This window comes from Pectinophora gossypiella, chromosome 16 (assembly GCF_024362695.1).
Source record: "Pectinophora gossypiella chromosome 16, ilPecGoss1.1, whole genome shotgun sequence".
Lineage (NCBI taxonomy): Eukaryota > Metazoa > Arthropoda > Insecta > Lepidoptera > Gelechiidae > Pectinophora > Pectinophora gossypiella.
Window position 1 is genome coordinate 11,550,830 of NC_065419.1, and position 19,714 is coordinate 11,570,543.

The window sequence follows — 19,714 nt, forward strand, 5'->3', positions numbered from 1 at the left end:
TATGAATTCTTCTGCATTTTAGTTGTGATCGAATGTACTGCAGTAAAAAGTTATAAGTCACGTGTCCAGTAATGGGTAGGCAACCAAACGGGTCACGGTTATACATTTTATATTGATTTTCCTCATATCTACCTCATTTTACATGTTCATACAAACTAACCCGCTACACACTTGATTGTGCTAGAAGTGGTAATTTGGACCACTTCTTTTCTCGTGTCATGAGCTCGATCATTGGTAAGAAAGAAAGAAAGAAAGAAACATTTATTATTTAGGACACCACAGACACGGATTACATAATACATTATAATGACATCACATCAGAAATCAACGCACACACGAAATATTTTCTATATAGAAACATGGAAAACGAACACAGAAACTTATACCTAAATTAAAATGTGACGTCATGTCGGCTTACCCATTGGTCCCTAATATAGCATCACTCCTGTATCCTCGAAGGGTGTATAGAATACACACAGAGGTATATTCTCTGTGTGTCTATGCACCCGTCGTAGCCAGGCGGGTTAAAAAGGTCACATGGAATTTTTATTATTTGACATTTGTTTGCATTGCGCACTTACTTTTTACGGGCGTGAGTTTATGTATGTTGATTCTTTTCTTTCTTTCCACCCGTTTTTGATTCCCCCCACTACCACGGATTCAATTACAATTTACACAGGTAGGTCGTTGGTTTAAAATGTTTTTTCGTAATGCAATAATACGTAGTTCGACGGTTAATGCGTTTCCCTGTATGCGGCGATGCGCATGAGTGGCTGCCATTGCGCAATTTTTAAATGTTCGTACAAATATTATTTATTACTCGTAATATTGTGCCAACTGGTTATTTGTTCATCCGCGTAGTTGAGCGATGATTATTTTAGTTTCACTCAATATAACATAAATGGGATATAAATACTCATCATCCCTAGCATTCTACACATTTTGCATTTTTTTTTTGCATTTTTTTTATTTGTCTCGTTTATCACAGGGTTGCCACAAGCCTCGTTTGTCACAACTAGTCACAAGGGCCTGAAGATTTGACAGGTCCAGTTTTATACAGAAGCGACTGCCTGTCTGACCTTCTAACACCAGCCCAATACAGGTTAAAATGGGAGATCAATACTGTCAACTTTAAAATGAAATGGGTAGTTTTCTCCACCAACCCGCACTGAAGCAGCGTGGTGGAGTATGCTCCATACCCCCTCCGGTTGATTTAGGGGAGGCCTGAGCTCATTAGTGGGAAGTATAGTATAGACTTTTTATGTTGGTTAGTTTCCTAGGTCAAAAATAAATTATGAAATGTTTATTAGTAAATTACTACAAGTCTAAAAGTAAAAAAAATCGATTTCACTTTCTTTCCATTTTTATTTAAGAAAAACGCAACAATAAGTTCGGTATTTTATCACGTTTATCTATGACGTCACGGGGTACGTTTTCATACAAACTCCATAGTTATTTCAGTAAAAGGTAACTGGGGGGTTAAAATGGCCACATCGAAGCAATTCATCTAAGAAAGCAATATTGCGCATATAAAAGTAAGTGCGCAATGCAAACAAATGTCAAATAGCAATATTGCTTTCTTAGATGAATTGCTTCGATGTGGCCATTTTAACCCGCCTGATTTGACTAAATAAAAAAAACATACGAAACCCGTTCTTGGTATCCACATTTGGAATTTTTCAAATTGACATAGATGACATAGAACATTAATTATTTGTTTGACCTACTTACAAATTATAATACGATTATTAAACAAACTTTATTATTAATTACTTAGCATAATCAAGAATGAGGACACGTAATTATATTGACAATAACACAGTATACAGGGTGTCAGTGACATAGTAACGAAAAAAAATAGAACGACTAATTGATTGTACTAAAAATGATGGTACGTGTTTTCCTTGTTTAATGTTTGTATACGTAATAATTTGTAATATCTACCTAAGTTACATGGTGTCAAGGTGAACAACCACAGATCATTAAATTTAAACAAAAACCTGTAATTTTAACTAAAATTAGACATACGTGGCTTGGCTTTGTCACATCACTAATTTAAGAGTAGCATTCTCCATTCCTGTCTATCAAAGACCAATTTATAGACCAAGACGAAGATCTGGCTTTATAAAGCTTAATAAATTGCGATCACTAACACAGTTGGCTCGACCGTTATAGATTGCGATCCTAGAGAAAGAAGTTCTTCCATGTTATCCAATGAAAACTCATAAAATTTTCTACAGCCTTGTCATTATACATTATACACTTTTCTAAATTCCTACCCGTTTTTAAATCCCCCCACTCCGGCTCGCCCCCTAGACGTGGGGACTTTTAGGCTTTAGCATGTTAACTCCGTTTTTTTTTTGACGTGACTTATTGTAGATTTGCCGCAGATGGCATTAACTACTTGGCCGGACAATGGGGAGCGCTGAAGGCTCTCACCCGGTACAACGTTTAAGACAACAGGCCTGAGGGTGCCCAGTTGGGCGCGAACCTCGGCTCAGGGCGTCGTCTGAGAGGAAAAATATTTGAAAGAATTAATCGACCCTAGTGGGTCGATAGCGATAAGCGCTGAATGATAGTTCTTCTTTCTTATTTTGCTTGCTTGTTATAGGATTGAGCATACCTGGTTTTCTTATACCTTGGACCGAACTATATGTCCAGTGTTCCGATAGAGCGATAATTTGATTACTATGGCTAAACAAGTTGCTATTAATATTAATTGGTCGTTTATCTCGATAATGCGTGTACAATTACTGACTTCTCGTTTTAGCAACCATAACCGTTCGGACCACCCGGCGTGATGACGTATTCCAGTCGATAGTGAAAGTACATACAATCAACCACCCAGGTTTATCGTCTAAAGTACCGGTAATGCTCCAAGTGATGCCACTGAGAGTGCCACTGTACGGCTTTCTGTGACTTTTTGACCGACGTGAAAGCTTCACGGCACATTGGTTCGAGTAATCAGTCAGAACAATGCAGTCTCAGTACGTTTACATAGTCATTATACAGGGTGTTAGTGACATCGTAACGAAAACTTCGAGGGATGATATCAAATATTCTGAGTTGATATCAAGTGGAATTTTCCGTGGCAAAAGTATGAAACTGAAAATATTAAAAATAACAAATTGTCGTGAATTTTCCGACAGAAAATTCCACTTGATATCAACTCAGAATCATGGTCTGGATCATTCAATCGTATTTGTTACGATGCTACTAACATCCTATCTACTTGTATGTACTTGTACAGGGTGTAAGTGACATCCATCGTAACAAATATTGAGGGGGATGATTCAGATTATTTTGAGTTACTATCAAGTGAAATTTGTCATTGTAAAAGTATAGAATTGAAAATTATTTAAAAAAAAAACGTGAATTTTGCGACGGAAAAGTCCACTTGATATTAACACAGAATCATAGTTCGAATCATCCCCCTCAGTATTCGTTACGATGTCACTAACACGCTGTATATAATATACTGTTCTATACACAAATTTTAGGTACCTGTACGGTCACGAGCATTAATATGTATACATTTTGGTACCATGTCACATTAACTTTTTTGACAAATTGAACTGCAAGTCTCACTAAATGTCAAATATGTTAGTGCGACAGAATCCTAAAGTGGGTACATTATATTGCTCATGACTGTACGTACGTATTCACGTTCCGAAGAATTAGGTAGATAGCAAAATAGACCTCTGTTCCTCCCCCACTGAAATCACTATGGTCGTGTGCTACACCGTTTTCTCAAATGAGGAGCGCCAATTCGAACCCGGGTACCAGAATTGCAATTTATTAATATTTTATCTTAAGTGCAGTTTTCACTAACACAGTTGTCTCGACCGAGACCATTATAGTATACGGCGACACGAATCACCACCTCACTAACTCACGTTCGTCTAACAGAATGCTCGGTGAGGTGTGGGTACTTAGTTCATTTGCGATGGATGTGCCTCTTCTTCTAAAACTGCCATGCCCTATCGGGCGTCGGTGACCACCACCGCAAAGTCTTCCCTATTCTGAGCCAGCCTGGAGAGCGCGGCTGCGTCCCTATTTTCAGTCCATTTCTTAATATTATCCAGTCAATTTATCCTCCTTCTACCCCTTCCCCGTTTCCCATCTATTTATTTTCCCTTCCAAAATTTCTTTTAATGTGCCTCTGACTTATACAATTGGTTATTAAACTCTTCATTGTACTCATTGATACATAATTCTTCTTCTTCTCCTAATCCATTTATCCCCTGTTGGGATGTTGGACTCGAATAACAGATTTCCACTCCTCGCGATCCTTTGCAGCCTCTGTAGCTTGCTCCCATGATATGCCGAGAGTTTTTAACTCTCGATCAACCGAGCGTCGCCAGGTCTCTTTGGGCCGCCCCTTTTCGCGTACATAATTATTAATGACAAAAAAAGATGCAGAAGGTGGACTTATCTGTAAGAGAGAGCTCTTCCATATATTCGCATGGTTATGTGTGATTTATGTAACCCTAATTATTTTCCGTCCCTAAAGCTGTTGATAACCTTTTAAGGCATTGCAGAAATGATTAGATAAGTGAAATGAATGAGAAAGCAATGTAAACCAGTCCAATCACCTGGTGGCCCTGGCGTGCACATCCAGCTATTGACGTGTGACTATCAGTCTAGTGACGGACCACATCTTCCAAAGGGGCGAGAAACTGATAACCCATAGAAATCAAGTTGTTTAACAAAGTGCTTTGATAACCATGTTGATAACAATAAACAAAGTATACCAGTACAACTGAACGTACTAGATTGTACTCTAAGCTACATAAATACAGAGTCTCATTCCCGTAATGCCTCATTGGGCAATGATTAAAAGGATCACATTTAAAGCGATTCATTTAAAAATCAATATTGCTATTTGACGTTTGTTGACATTGCGCACTGACTTTTATATGCGCAAATATCAATATTCTAATATTGTTTCAATGTGCCCTTTTTAGACTCCCAGAGACGACATTTTGTATATAAATACCTACCAAGTGCTAGGATAGGATATAGTGTCCGGTGATCACGCCATCGTCCAAATAATGGCGGGTCATTGACATACTAGAAAAAAGACAACTCTTCTGTCTGTTTTACGGCATGGCCGGGAAAATAAGTAACACAAGACGTTCTGTTTTATTTTCGCTAACAGTCCATACCATAACAAGTCCATTGACTTGTTATGGTGGTAAAAGAATTTGCCAATCCAGCAGTTGTTTGTTTAATACTCTTTCATAAGTAGCTGCTCATAAAGCATGAATAGTAATAACACCATATTCAGCAATGACCCGGACCCTGCAGACTCGGCAGTTTGCGGCTTTAGTTTAAAAATTCATTGCAATTTCATATGCGAGCGGAATTTCAGGGCTAAGACCGGAGTGGTCTATTCAATCACAGTCTAGGACGATACTAAAATATCCAAATGTTCAGTGTTGCGGATCATTCCAAGTTTGTTATGAAGAATCACGTCTTGGTTAAAGAATGTTGTTGGTAAATCCTTGCTATACATTTCATCATATTTATGATGCCTACTTTCCCTTACTGCTTTCCTACTTAATCTCCTCCACTTCGCTCAGTCTCTGTATTCTCAAGAATGAGATCGGGGACATGTCACAAAAATGACTTTGTGGTGCCTAGTTTGGTTAGGACATTACTGGCTAATCACCAGATTGTAAGTAAGATGATCCGTGCTTCGGAAGGCACGTTAAGCCGTTGGTTCCGGCTACTACTTACTGATGTAAGTAAGTAGTCGTTACATGAGCCTTGTCAGGGGTCTTCGGCGGCGCAATACTAACCCTGACACCAGGGTTGATGAAGTTGATACTTCACCTCCAACCCACACCATAGATGATATGACTTTCAGATCCCACCGGCGTTTCGTGGATTGATACCAATCTGTGTATGGAATTCAAAATCGAGAGGAACTCTAGGGTTGGGAAAGGAGTCGACCACGTTGCGCCGATGTCGAAATAGTGACCAGTCGTATGTCGGTCAATGCTACATGTTGACACCACTAGCGATGTATATAAGGCTGGAGTTCACCGGAGGATCTCAATTGTATCTGCAAACATTGTCAATTTCCGTCTAGTTATTACAAATTTTTAAGGTTCCTAGCCTAGTGGCTAGTGGAGCACTGTAGTTAGACCTCCCTATTTTTCCGTTCAAGTAGGAAATGTCATCAAAGACAGATCTACACGTCATAAGTCGTGACAAAAATGGTCCTTGGCTTAGTTGAACGGTTTTTCTGCTTAGTGCTTGGTTTATTTTTTTAAGTAGGAAAATACTGTTTTTATTGTTTTCTGATTTGTTTACATTACTGTAATCGGTTTTCAGCAGACTTTTGCTAAAGAAGCACTGTTATTGAAACCAAACACATAAATTGTTAATATCTGCCAACGAAACGTGCCGAGCGCTGGAAAATGCTGGACAAAATATTACCGTACAGATCCTGCTATTTTCTACTATTTTACATCAGCCCTATTGCACTTATTTCATCAGAACAAAAACACAGACATTGGGTCTGGAAAGTGTAGTAGTGGAGTCTGGTTTCAATGGTAGTCTTGGTCAGCCAATTAGGGGGAAATTATTTCCCTGGCCCTCGGGGCGTTGCGTGCGGCAAATTGGCAAAGGCATTGATTACTACTAGTACTAGTACCTCAACTCTAGAATTAAACACCTACTGCATGACCGACATAGCCGCTCGTCAGATATAATATGATGGATGAATAATAGACAGGTAGATATAATATGATGGATGAATAATAGACAGGTAGATATGTTTGTTTAGGTGTGACCTAAACTGGTGGGATATACCACCGAGTGAGCCTCATCATCACTAATTTAAGAGCCACGCTCTTGTCGGTGTAGCATTCTCCATGCTTTTTAGGGAAAAATAGGGCAGTGGTTTTCCTTCCGCCCCGCAGTACTCTGTCTGAGTGGGATGGCGCCCAGAGTAGTCTATTTCAAAGCCGTACTAGGACTCATATACTCCCCCTCTGATATTACTGACAGTTAATGCTGCCCTCTGTCAGGTTCTAGGCAGTGAATGCCTGTTCACTCTAACAACTGCTCATTCCGGAACAGACCTTTCCTTTGGTCCTTAGGCTTGGCTTTGTGTAGATTTGCCTGATTGACGTGGGTGATTTACGTGACTTTTAATAGATTTGCCTTGGATAAATAGAGATAAGTAACGTAGAGCGCTGAAGGCCCTCTTATCCGGTTCGAGGGTACGCTTAGATGGGATTAGTAACTAAATACCAAGTTTCTACAAATTGCCTATAGATCAGCTGCTTATGAAATTGAGTTATCTGAATTTAGATTCTTATATGAAGCTGGTAGGACAATAAGGGAATATTGTTTGTGCTAGCACATGTTGTCTTGGAAATTAATTCCCGGTAAACATGTTTATGCCTATCTGTCCCTACATAGGTAATACTCCTTTACTCAGTTCTTGCAATGTAATATTCATGTAAGTAATATTATCTTTTTTCAATTACCGGGAAGGCGATTCGGTTATTTTATCGTCGGCGTATTCTGTGGCTACACTAATGTTACTCAGTAAAATCAGCAAACGATCTGGAGGTCTGGGTTCGTTTCGCGATGGGGACACTTTGCGAGACTGTCCTTTACCAAGGACGTTGCAGGCTGAATCACCTGGTTGTCCGTTAAGGAAGTTAACGTTAAGCCGTTAGTCCCGTGCTACTAACACAAATGCTCCAAGCCGTAGTGGAGCAGCGTGGCGGAGTATGTATGCTCCATATCCCCTCCGGTTGATTGAGAGAAAGAAAGAAACATTTATTATTTAGGACACCACAGACACGGATAGGAGACCTGTGCCCAGCATTGGGACGTATATATAGGCTGTTTATGTTATATGTAATGTTTTATTCATAGAGAAACCATTTAACAATGTTTATTACAAAAGTTTGGGGGTCTTTTGGTGGACAACAAATTATTCAAATGGTCCCTGAAAGGTTCAGAACCACTGATCTAGGGCTGAGCCTGTGAACTCGGTCATACTCGGTCAAGACTTCATAGTTCGCTGGTCATATCGGTCATTGGTCACAATCACGCGCTTATTGAATAACATCGAAATGAAATTTTCAAGCTTGTCGATAAATATAAATTCAGGGCGTGTAATTGAGGATATTGATAACTTTATCGACCGTTGTAGCTGTCATTCATTGTAGGTTTGTTTGTTTTGTGTTGATTCTCACGCCGCCGCCGCCGCCGCCGCTTTTAAACTCCTATTAAGGTGATCCGTTTAATATTGTGCAAATTGACCCAAAATGGTGGTCTTCTGCGCCTTGTAAAAGTGTTGATCACTAAATTAAAAAAAAAATAGGTATTATTAAAAGAAGACTTTAAAAATAACGCACAAAGGTAGAATACCAAAGAAATGTAATATAATTTATTATAATCTTAATTCCGATTTATACCGTAAAATTGACTACTGCAGTGTTATGTGCCGGGAATTATACTCTGTTGTGTTACAAACACAAGTATCATTATGTTGTGTTTGTATTTTAAGGTTGTCACTTTATATGATTTTGGTTTATAAAGATTTTTCGTGAGACCGTTACGACGTTCACACCGTTTACCGCCGTTTTTTACGATTCTCATTGGTCGATGGTATTCGAAATTTAAAACAAGGAACGTCTGATAAGACTGTTGATGGAACCGGCCTGAACGTCGTGGTTGGACCGCGATAATCACGCGCTCAAGGTCGACACTGTCACTCGGCCGCGAGGCTAGACGCGCGCAGTCGCCAGCGCACGCGCACCTCCAAACAAGCGTACCCTCCGCGTTCGATATTTGTTTATCTTATACTCATTAGAGTCTTACAACCTATATTCAAAGACAACCTTCGCATAAATTTACAATGTCCTAACTAAAACGTTTGAATGGAACCTAAGTGCGTAAAATTTCCGGAGAAATACTAATGATTTTGTGAATAAGTTAAAAAGTTTTTAGTGTTTTTTTTATGTGCGATTGTGTGGTGTTAAGAAGCTTGGATATTTTGTTGTAACATGTGATCGGTACGAGAATAATATCCAAGTTTATTCAACATGTTGCGCCGCCAGTTTTCCCACGAGTCTGGAAAGACCGCTTTGGTCAGGGCGAGAGAAGAATACTTTGACAGGAGGTACGTTCAGGACATTTCGATCAAAGAAAGAATATAAAATGCTAAGAAGAAACCAATGTAACGTGATCAAAATTCAATCTCACTTTTCTTTTTGACTTATTTTATAAGTACGACTTTTGACTGCTTTCACTGATGACGTCACAGGCCTGTATTGCCATACACTCTCCATAGATTTTTTTTTCGAAATTTTGAAGTTTCGTAAAAAGTATCTCATTTGACTAGATTTTCAAATATCCTATGACTGTACAGTTAGGAACTTTATTCAATATAGCTTAAAAAAATAAAATAAAATTTATTCGCTCTAGAGTGGTACAAAAGATCTTAAATATATATTATATAAAAAAAGTCCATCATTCAACCATACAGCGTGCAAATATTAATATTAAATAATTTATAATTAAAAGAACATTTAATCTTTAATAAATCTGTCTTAAAAAAATTAAATAACAATAGATATTTTAAATACAAAAAAACCATTAACCTTAATTTAAATAAACGGTTGTGACTTAGTCTATTAATCTAGGTATATAATTGGCCTACCATCCTCATTGTTGTGATCGCTTAAGTTTATTATTAGCACTAGTATTAACTAAATAATTGCATTATCATTTCCCGTAAAGTTTTAACGTTTCTGATCCGGTGGGAGTCCTCAGTGCTCCCCATTTATCCGGCGAAGTAGTGAATGGCAAATCAACAATAAGTTTAAAAAAATATACAGAATGGGTATTGGTAATTCGGTACAATATAACATGCGAAGCACACGGGTACTACAGCGACATATTATTTAATTATTTTACATCAATTTACAAGAGAAGTAAATAGCTAACTTCTAATTATATTAAAAAAACTGTACATGTGCGCAAATGTCACAAAAAATAAACACAAGTAAATAAATGTTAATTTAGTACATTATAGTAACGAAAATCGTAGCACGCAATATTTGGAAGATTCACTTCGCAATCGTTGTAAAGACGTTCTCTTTTTTATACATACAATAGTCGAGTTTGTTGAAATATACATAGGTACTTAAATTTGTTTTTCTTAACATAGGTAGACCTATTTATGTTAATATGGAAATAAGAAATAAGGGCCCCTCGCGAGGTAAAACTACTACTGAGAATGTTATTGTCTCGATTTGTATTCAGAATGAATAAAGCTGTTTGATTAAATCCGAAATTATAGGAATTGTTTCCTATAATTAATATTAAATACAAAACAAGCTCAATTGGGTTATTTAGAGGTACATCCATCGCCAGATTAAGTACCTACACTTCACCGAGCTTCCTGTTAGACCAACAGAAAGCTTTCTGTTATTATAGGAAAAGCATTTTATAAATGCTTCAATAAATACAAAACAATAATAGTATTTTATGCAACAGTTGTATATGAAGGGTCAAAAAATGCGAGTGGCGTGAGTTGCGATGTGAGCCTTGGCGAACATCGCAATAAGAGACGCCACGAGCATTTTTTGACCTAGTTATACAACGTTGCATACAATACTTTTTCTACGACGACGTCATTTTTCCTTTTTATTTTATACTTTTTAGTGTTTTGAAACGAAACACAAAAATTTTCCAATTTATTTTCCAACGCGCGGGAAAACGGCGGCAAATGTATACTTTTTTTTTATAGTATATCTATGGCACCAAACAAAGTAAAGGTGCCAGTTTCCAGGTCAAAAAAAAAAAACAACAACAATGCTTTTTTGGCGACATTATAGTACAGTTACACTTGGCTTTTTGGCGGGAAACGGGAACGGGACAGTTGCTTTCTTCATTGAGTAATCTAAATAATTAATACGAAGTGGTGTTTTGTGGTTAATGATCGCATTAAGTTAGTCGGAAGACATTCGCGAGTGTTATTATATTGGAGTATTCAATAAACAAAGTGTATCTGCCTATTTTCGCTTCGTGTCAGGAAGCCGCTTCATAACTCAAAAGTTTATGCGGACTTTTGAGTTAATTCGTTTGGGGTTCGGAGTAGGAGTCTACTCCGAGGGTGGGGGCTTAGGTTTCATCATTATCACCTTTCATCATTTCATTAATCATCAAGAAAAAAAATACGTCAGACATGGCTGTATGGGCATAGTTCCCTTTGCCTTACCCTTCGGGGAAAACCAAAACAAAAAAAAAAACAGTTACACTTTGTAAACAATGCTTTTATAGGCCATAGAGCGTACACTTTTTCAAAGAGTTTAATTATGTATGTACTTATATTAGACTTTTTGGTTATTTAAATGCCAGATTAAAGTAGAGGAGTAGAAAAATTATATTATGTAGATGAAATATTTATCCAAAGTATCTTTTAACTTATTATAGCTTGGGGAAGCCTCAGTATTTAGGTAGTTCATCTTACGATGGATGTACCTCTGACTGTGCGACCCAATAAGCAGGCATTTGGAAAAAGGTAGTTTTGATTAAAAATAAGTTTTTCTAAGTTTTCTTCTTTCCGATCTTTGGGGAATAACTCAACAGTAGCGACACCTGATGGGAGAAATAGGTGGTTTTTATCCTCATTGGGCTTATAGTTGTTAACTTAAATTGTTATGTTTAACTCATTATTGGTGCTAATTCCTGTAAATACCATCTAATTTTATTTTAAGTTATATCTGTCATTTTCTTATCCGCCGAAAAGGAAAAGGACGGGTAATCGACAAGCATAAAATTTATGGAACACACGTCAATTTTAAGGACAAATCTAAAACAACCGTCTAAAAATTTTACATCAGTCAATAACCCGACACAGGTAAGTAGACAGCACGTCAAACGGATTGCATACCAGCGACATACCTATTTGATTCGCCCGGGTTAGTCATTCATTTACTCATTCTTCCTAAAATTAAGAGCTGTGAATTATCCGTCCCTTTCCTTTTCGACGGATATGAAAATGACGGATATAACTTAAAATAAAATTAGGCGGTGTCTGCAGGAATCGGGGCCATTATGTATATAATAATGACTACTCAGATAAAGATGATACAAAGTTGATTCACAATAGGACAAGATCATCTATAATGATATATTATTAGCGAATGACGATGACTTAATGACTTTTTAAAGAACGTCTCTGGGCCCTGTGCAGAGGTTTTTCTTGCAGCTTCATTTCCCAGCAAGGAACAATTGTTGATCGGACAGACAGATCCACTGAAGACATGATAGATTATAATTTAAAACACGTAATACCGGGTTTTTACCGCATTAAAACCGCGTAAAAACCTTAAACTATGATAGATTATGTGTGTAACTTTAAGTAACCGGTTACTAATCTAGTACAAGCGGTCCACTGCTGGGCACAGGCCTCCCCTCAAGCATCGGGTTAATGCGGGTTCGTGGCGTTATTTGGGCTGGCATCCGGTAACCTTTTCCTCTTCTCTCGTGTGGGTTGTGAGATCAATGAACGACCTCATCAACTCTGGCATCAGAGTTACTATTGAGCCGCCAAAGGCTACTGACATGACTAAAAGCAAAAGCAATCATTTAATAAACTTCAACACCTAGCGTTCAATAGCCCGGGACATTAACCTAATGACTAGGTACAAAAGAAAAACGAAAGTAGAATATCTGGACGCACGGCAGTGCCCCCGCCAAGTCGAGCAATAACAACGGGTACGCCGTACCATCCTTTCCTTGATTCCATTTGCTGGTCTAGGACCAGCTTACTCTTCATGCATCACTCTTAGCTAAGCACTACTACACGGTACTTTAATAAAAACATTGTAAGTGAAATGTTTTATTTTAAACTTTCAATACATAACAGGCCATTAAATGACGTTACTTCGAGTATTTCATTAACAAGATCAAGGGTTAATCCAAGTTTATAGTTACCTAAAACAAAAGAAAATTTAAATATCGCATGTAACAACTATACAGTATGAACACAACATAGCATAGCTTAGTGTTCAGTACGTATGCACCTTGCCAGCTATGTTGAAGTCCCATATAGTAGGGGGCGATCCTATTGCCATTAACCGATTCAACCGTGTATAAAAATATCCAACGCCCATGAAGTGAATGCCCACTACTTAGTTCATCATGCGATAGTTGTACTTATCTCTGACTATATCGATCGAGAATAATAGTCGTCATAGATTTTTATTTTATTAAAAACGAAAAATACCTAATAAATAAAGCCGTGAATGATATAAACACGCTGTAAGTTAATCAAAATGTGCATATTTGTGACGAGACGACGCGCGGCGCGAGTCGTTTTGTATCGCCTGACTGTGTTGTGTCAATACCGTCCGCTATGGACGTCTGACATCCATTCAGGTGATTTATTTATTTATATTTAGAATCTTTACTTTTTTAAATTTATTGTGGCTTATTACTACAATTTAAAAATTGGCCGATTTATTTATATCCAGGCCTGCATCTTTGTTTTTACTTTTTTTAATTGTCATTTTGTGGAAGTTTTAAGTCTATTTTTCCTGTTTAATTTTAAATCCTATTTTGTTTTGTGATATTATATTTTCCTTTCTTTTGCTAAATGATATTAAACTATAGCAGATACCTATTTACAACATCCTATTTATTATATTCATTTTTACTTTTTTAGACTCTCATATTTATTTTTTATTTCATTTACCTGATCCTATTTTTGTGTAAATTTCCTTTCCCGAATGTTATTTCCTTCCTTTTAGTTTCCCAATCTTTTAAAACTTGACATTGGCACAAAGCAACACTAGTGCCATTACAAAAACCATAAAAAAAAATATTTTTCAAATTTAGAACAATTGAGATGTAAAATAAAAATATATTTTTACGTTTTTATTTTATAAATGCACTAAGGAACAAATTAGAAATATTTTAATAAGATTTTTTTACACGTAGACTTGAGTTTTAGCGCCTTATACATCATTTTAAACTTTAATAACTTTAACCTATAGAATTGTTTTGTAAATACATAATATAAACAATGTATATACCTACCTACGTCCCACTACTAGGCCTCCACTCAATCAACCGGCACATAAATGCATATATATTTTTCCTTTTATTTTATTTCTATAATCTTCTTCGACTTTTGACTATTAATTCGCCGATAGCAAACTTCCTTTTTAAACTTTAATTTGCTTACAAACTTGAAATAAAAATATATGCTTCTAACTTACGTACCTATTCATGAACATTATACCTATGTACTGCACATATCAACAGTAACAGTATCGCCTTCGAAATTGTACCTTAAAATGTACGTGCTCAGATGTATTTTCGTTGTTACAGGAGGACCCGGTCCCTGAATGCACCAAGCCCCATACAACAGTTCGGACCATGCGGCAGGATAATGAAGAATTCGGCGATGGTTATGTAAGTACTAATTATTTATTATGTATACATAACAGGTGACAGACATATATATCTTATAACTAGGTAATTTATATTTACAAAAATGATTTTTAAATTAATCCAAAATTTATGAATTAAAGTTAATGTCCAAATAATCCACCTCGTGTCATTCCCGGCGCAAAGGTGCACATCAAACTAGCCGCGTTTACTGGATGGACGATGGACAACCGTTGCACAATAGATTATTTATTCATTTTTAATATTTAAAAATAGAATTGATCAATTCATGATGTGCTCGATGAAATGGCCATATTTCATGAAATAGAATATCATTCGTTAGCCACATCATGGTGTAGTTTGGCCACAGAACACAAAACGTTTAACGATATGAGCAACTAAATGCATGATTACTTCAGTATATGGCCAAACGACGAAAAAGGAAGAATAATCTACTTTCGACGTCGTAGGCAAATAGATTATTCTTCCTTTTACCGTGTGGTTCCTGACATTGTTATGTCCAAGCTTACAAATCGAAACCCCCCTGGCGTTAGAGTTAAATTATTGTCTCGTTAGAAGCCTCTGGTAGGTAAGGCGCATGCAAATATTATCAGTCGAAAATTTCATTACACCTACTTACATATTTTATGCTAGTCAGTAATCTTGCTGCATTTTTAGCAGTGTAGAGATATCTAATTACCTGTAATATGAACTCCTATTTAGATAGGACATCATAAACAGCAGAGTCAAATAACAGCCGTCTTCCGACCGGGTCAAAGATAAACGCTAATAATCTACGTAGAAATAGAAGCCTGTCTATGATGTTTTAAAAATAAAATCAGTATCACTTTTTTCTTGACTGATTTACGAATTTAAATTAAGAATTGGGTAGTTTCCTAGGTCAAAGATAAATTATGAAATTCTGATTAGGTACTAATTAAAGACAGATCCAAAGGTGACAAAAAATATTTTCTTTTCTTTTTTTTTCTAACTTATTTATGAATTTTAATAAAGAAGTATTTTATTAATAAGTACGACATTTTGTCACGTTTTTCTATGACGTCACAGGTTGCTTTTTCATACAAACTCCGTAGCAATTTCGTGTTTTGACGTTAAGTAAAAAGTAACTAAATTGTTGAGTTGGAAAGTACCCTATTTCATAACAAAGAGTACCAGATGTTTGACCATGTTTATTGATGACGTTATACGCGTGTAGATATTTCTATATATCGTTTTACCATTTCGTAAAAAGTGTCTCATTTGACTAGGTTACCCTCTTGCTTATTCTCGTCTATTCTTTGTAATGTGAATACCAAAACATTAGTCTCGTAATCACGAAATCTCAGCTTCATTTTAATGTAATTACCTAAAAAGAACCTCCATAAAAACACGAAACAATAATAATCGTGACATAGCAATTCTACGACACATCACGCTACCTTGATTATGCATAATTAAGTTGATGAATAAACCAAAAACGTGTACATAAAACTGGCGACAGAGGTTTTTTTACATGCCAACCAATTGAAATACACTGAAGAACAGATTACATACTACAACAGTAATTTTGAAATACTTTGGGATCCCTAATTTGGTTAGGACATTACAGGCTGATTGTCCTAAAGTAAGATGATCCGTGCTTAGGAAGGCACGTTAAACCGTTGGTCCCGGTTGCTACTTACTGTAAGTAAGTAAGTAAACATGAGCCATATCAGAGGCCTTTGGCGGCTCAATAGTAACCCTGACACGAGGGTTCATGAGGTTGGTACTCCACCTCACAACCCACACGATAGAAGAAGAAGATTGAAAACTGGTTCGAATGATCACTCCATGCCAATATATTTTAATCTTTTAAAAGATTCCGTCTAAAGTAAAAGAGACCCCCGCCATTGTCGCATTTGGACCTATTTTTGGGAATTTGCGAAAACGATACCTACGAAGGTTTCAGAAGCTATTTTTCTCTGCAAGTTGTCATCTACTATATAAGGACAAGGACTTAAGAAGGCTTTGAGCTTCTTGCCCACAGTTTTTGCCCCTTATGTCCAAGTAGTTAATAAGTCACATCATAAAAGCATCTTACCACCTGACCAAGTCTCAAAAATTGGTTAAACATTAGAGTCGTTAATAACCACCAATCCGCACTGGGCCCGTGTGGTGGTTTAAGGCCCGATATGCCTATCCATCCGTAGGGAAGGCTCGTGCCCCAGCAGTGGGGACGTTAATGGGCTGGTGATGATGAAGTCAATTACAGGTTACCCTAACATACTGGTCAAAGAAAAACAGGCTACGAGGTTTGAGTATAGTATTAGTTTACAAAGTATACCTGAAAAAAATATATCAATGAATGATGTGTACGTCTATTGTTTCCAGGCAAATCCAAGACCCGGCGTCGCAGCGGCTGACGTGGTACAAGCCGCCGCTGACGGTGCTGGTCATCAAGAAGGTGCACGACGTGTCCATCATCACACCCTTCGTGCAGCTCGTGCACTGGCTGGTTCATGTAAGTTGACAACGAGACCCGCAGCAGGGACCAATACTTCAGGGGGGTTAAAAAGGCCACATCGAAGCAATTCATCTACATAACACAATATCCTATATACGTCCCACTGCTGGGCACATGCCTCCCCTCAATCAACCTGAGGGGGGTGTAGAGCATACTCCACCACGCTGCTCCACTGCCGGTTGATGGAGGTGTTTTTACGGCTAATAGCCGGGACCAGCGGCTTAACGTGCCCTCCGAAGCTAGGAATCATCTTACTTTTTCGGACAATCAGGTGATTCAATTCATCTCAAAAACCAATATTGCAATTTGACATTTTGACAATTTGAAAACCTTTTTATGTTCCCTCTTCAAACTTACGTAGCATACAAATACCGGGTTGTTGATTTAACTCTGCCCTAATTATAGTCGAGTCACCGTACTACGGTTGATTCAACTTTGGATCGTGATTTGCTATGCGCGTGGGCAACTGCATTGACGTGCCCGTATCTTCTATATATGTGATTCATTCAAGTGGAAATAAATATAGGTATTTAATTTATATCTAGTAATAATTATGTAGTATTTGCATTACAACAACTGAGATGCAAATCATAGCAATGTTTACTTTTATCAGAGAGTTGTAATTATTTATGAATTACGTGCTTATATTATCTAAGATATCCGACAAATTTAAGTCCCCTACACATAATTCATTCATCGCACAAATATTAAACAGAACAGGGTCCTAAGAGGCCAAAATGCAGCAATTCATCTATAAAACGAATATTTCAATTTGATATTTGCGCATATAAACGTAAGAGCACAATTTCAACAAATTACAATACTGCTTTTTTAATTTCTACAATGTGGCCTTGCAAACCACCCAGAACTAATCTGAACAGTAATTGGAAAAGTTTATTTATTTTTAATCGCAAATTGTAAGGTAACAATGACAGGAAGGGAACTTTAAAAATAAAATAGGCTCCCGGTTGACCACAATCTCACCTGATGGTAGGTAAGTGATAATGTGGTGTAGGATGGATCACGCTTACCTAGAAAATGCCTATTCACTCTAGCCTTGAAGACTCCTAGACTTAATTGTTATGTTACTTAAATACCTAATGACTCTCTGAGCCCCGCATTACACACTTAATTGTCAAGTGTCTTTACAAGACACCTCACATTTGCACTGTAACGATACATTGGTAATTTGAAGACGTATTTCCTTATCGCTAAGTATCACTTTGATTAGATAATGGCCCCGATTCCTGCAGACATTTCCTAATTTTATTTTAAGTTATACCCTGTCATTTTCTTATCCGCCGAAAAGGAAAAGGACGGATGATTGACAATTGTTAATTTTAAAATGAATGAGTGAATGAACGAATAGCCCATTTTCCCGAAAAATGTGTTATGGACGTATGTAACCTAACTATTGGGCTAGTTTTCCCTTCGCGGGCTGGAAGGTCAGACAGGCAGTCTCTTCTGTAAAAACAGACCTGTCAAAACTTCAGGTAGGGAGATTATGATGAGCCCATCACCTATAAGAATATACATCATGTTGGAGAAGACTCACCCATATTTTTAACATTGCACAGTTTCGCCGTTTCTTCTCTTCAATCATAACTCTTTCCGCAGCGGTGGTATAGATGTTAATGTTACACAAGATGTATTTTGAATATAATTATATTATTTCCAGGAGAAGAGCATGGTAGTGTTCGTGGAAGCAGCAGTGCTGGACGACATGCTGCTGAAGGAGTACCACGACTTCTCGAACGTTCGAGAGAGGTTGATGACTTTCCGCGCCGGGACCGACGAGTTGACAGATAAGATTGACTTCATCATCTGTCTGGGCGGCGACGGTACGCTGCTACACGCCAGCTCGCTGTTCCAGGTATGAAGTGACATGACTATGCTTTAGCTTCTAGGATAGTCGGGATAGGTTGATAACCTTCCGCGCCGGGACCGTAGAGTTCGAACACAAAATTGGCTTCATCATCTGTCTGGGCGGCGACGCCGACGGCGCTGTTCCAGGTATGAAGTGTCTCCTTGTCTATGCTTTAACCTCCTAAGGCTGAGATTTCGACAATGTCCCCATCAGGAATCGGACCCGGATCTCCAGATCGTGAGCCTGACGCTCTAACCACTAGATCACGGGGGCTGTAACTTATCAATACAAAATACTCATGAATGTATTTAGGAACTAATTTGTGTTTATGTTCCTTGTTACAGACGTCAGTCCCTCCTGTGATGGCATTCCACTTAGGCTCATTAGGTTTCCTAACGCCGTTCGAGTTCAACAACTTCCAGGAACAAGTCATGACTGTTTTAGAAGGTAATTAATATTACATATTTACATACATGAATCAATAAAATCTATGATCCAAATATGAAGTCAAACTTACTAAGTTGGAATTCAATGGTTTAGACCCTGAGCCGGGATTCGAACCCATAACACTAAGATATAAGTCACGCGTTCACCGAACGGGGCTATCACTGATTTCAAACTAATTAATATCAAAAAGGGAATTAATACTTATTACTTTTTTACAATTAAAATTATGTTCGGAACTTCTAAACCATCTTCTTCATCTTCTAGTTGCTCTCCAACTAGTGAAGATTGTTCACCAGTTTTGCATATTACCCCTGATCAGGCGAGATTATAAGTTCCCTGAATTCGCCAATCCTTTCTTTCTAAAGATATTAACTGATTTAAAAAAATAAGGTGGGTTCGAATTTCGAAGATTTATTTTTTTTAAAAAACAGAAGAGTTCTTTCTAGCTATCGCTATTCGAA

General features: G+C 37.5%; 1 protein-coding gene across 7 annotated transcripts in view; it reads left to right on the forward strand.

Annotated features, from left to right (window-relative positions):
* Positions 1-19,714, forward strand: part of LOC126373826 (NAD kinase-like) — a 44,985-nt gene that overhangs the window by 18,966 nt on the left and 6,305 nt on the right. For 5 of the 7 annotated variants that reach the window (XM_050020156.1, XM_050020157.1, XM_050020159.1 and 2 more), the window contains 4 exons: positions 14,377-14,460; positions 16,807-16,936; positions 18,618-18,812; positions 19,151-19,253. In XM_050020156.1, the coding sequence (XP_049876113.1) occupies positions 14,377-14,460; positions 16,807-16,936; positions 18,618-18,812; positions 19,151-19,253 (512 nt within the window). Of the gene's footprint in view, positions 1-8,748; positions 9,155-13,331; positions 13,423-14,376; positions 14,461-16,806; positions 16,937-18,617; positions 18,813-19,150; positions 19,254-19,714 lie in introns of those variants that run through there. The other 2 variants (XM_050020158.1, XM_050020160.1) reach the window with 2 other exon arrangements.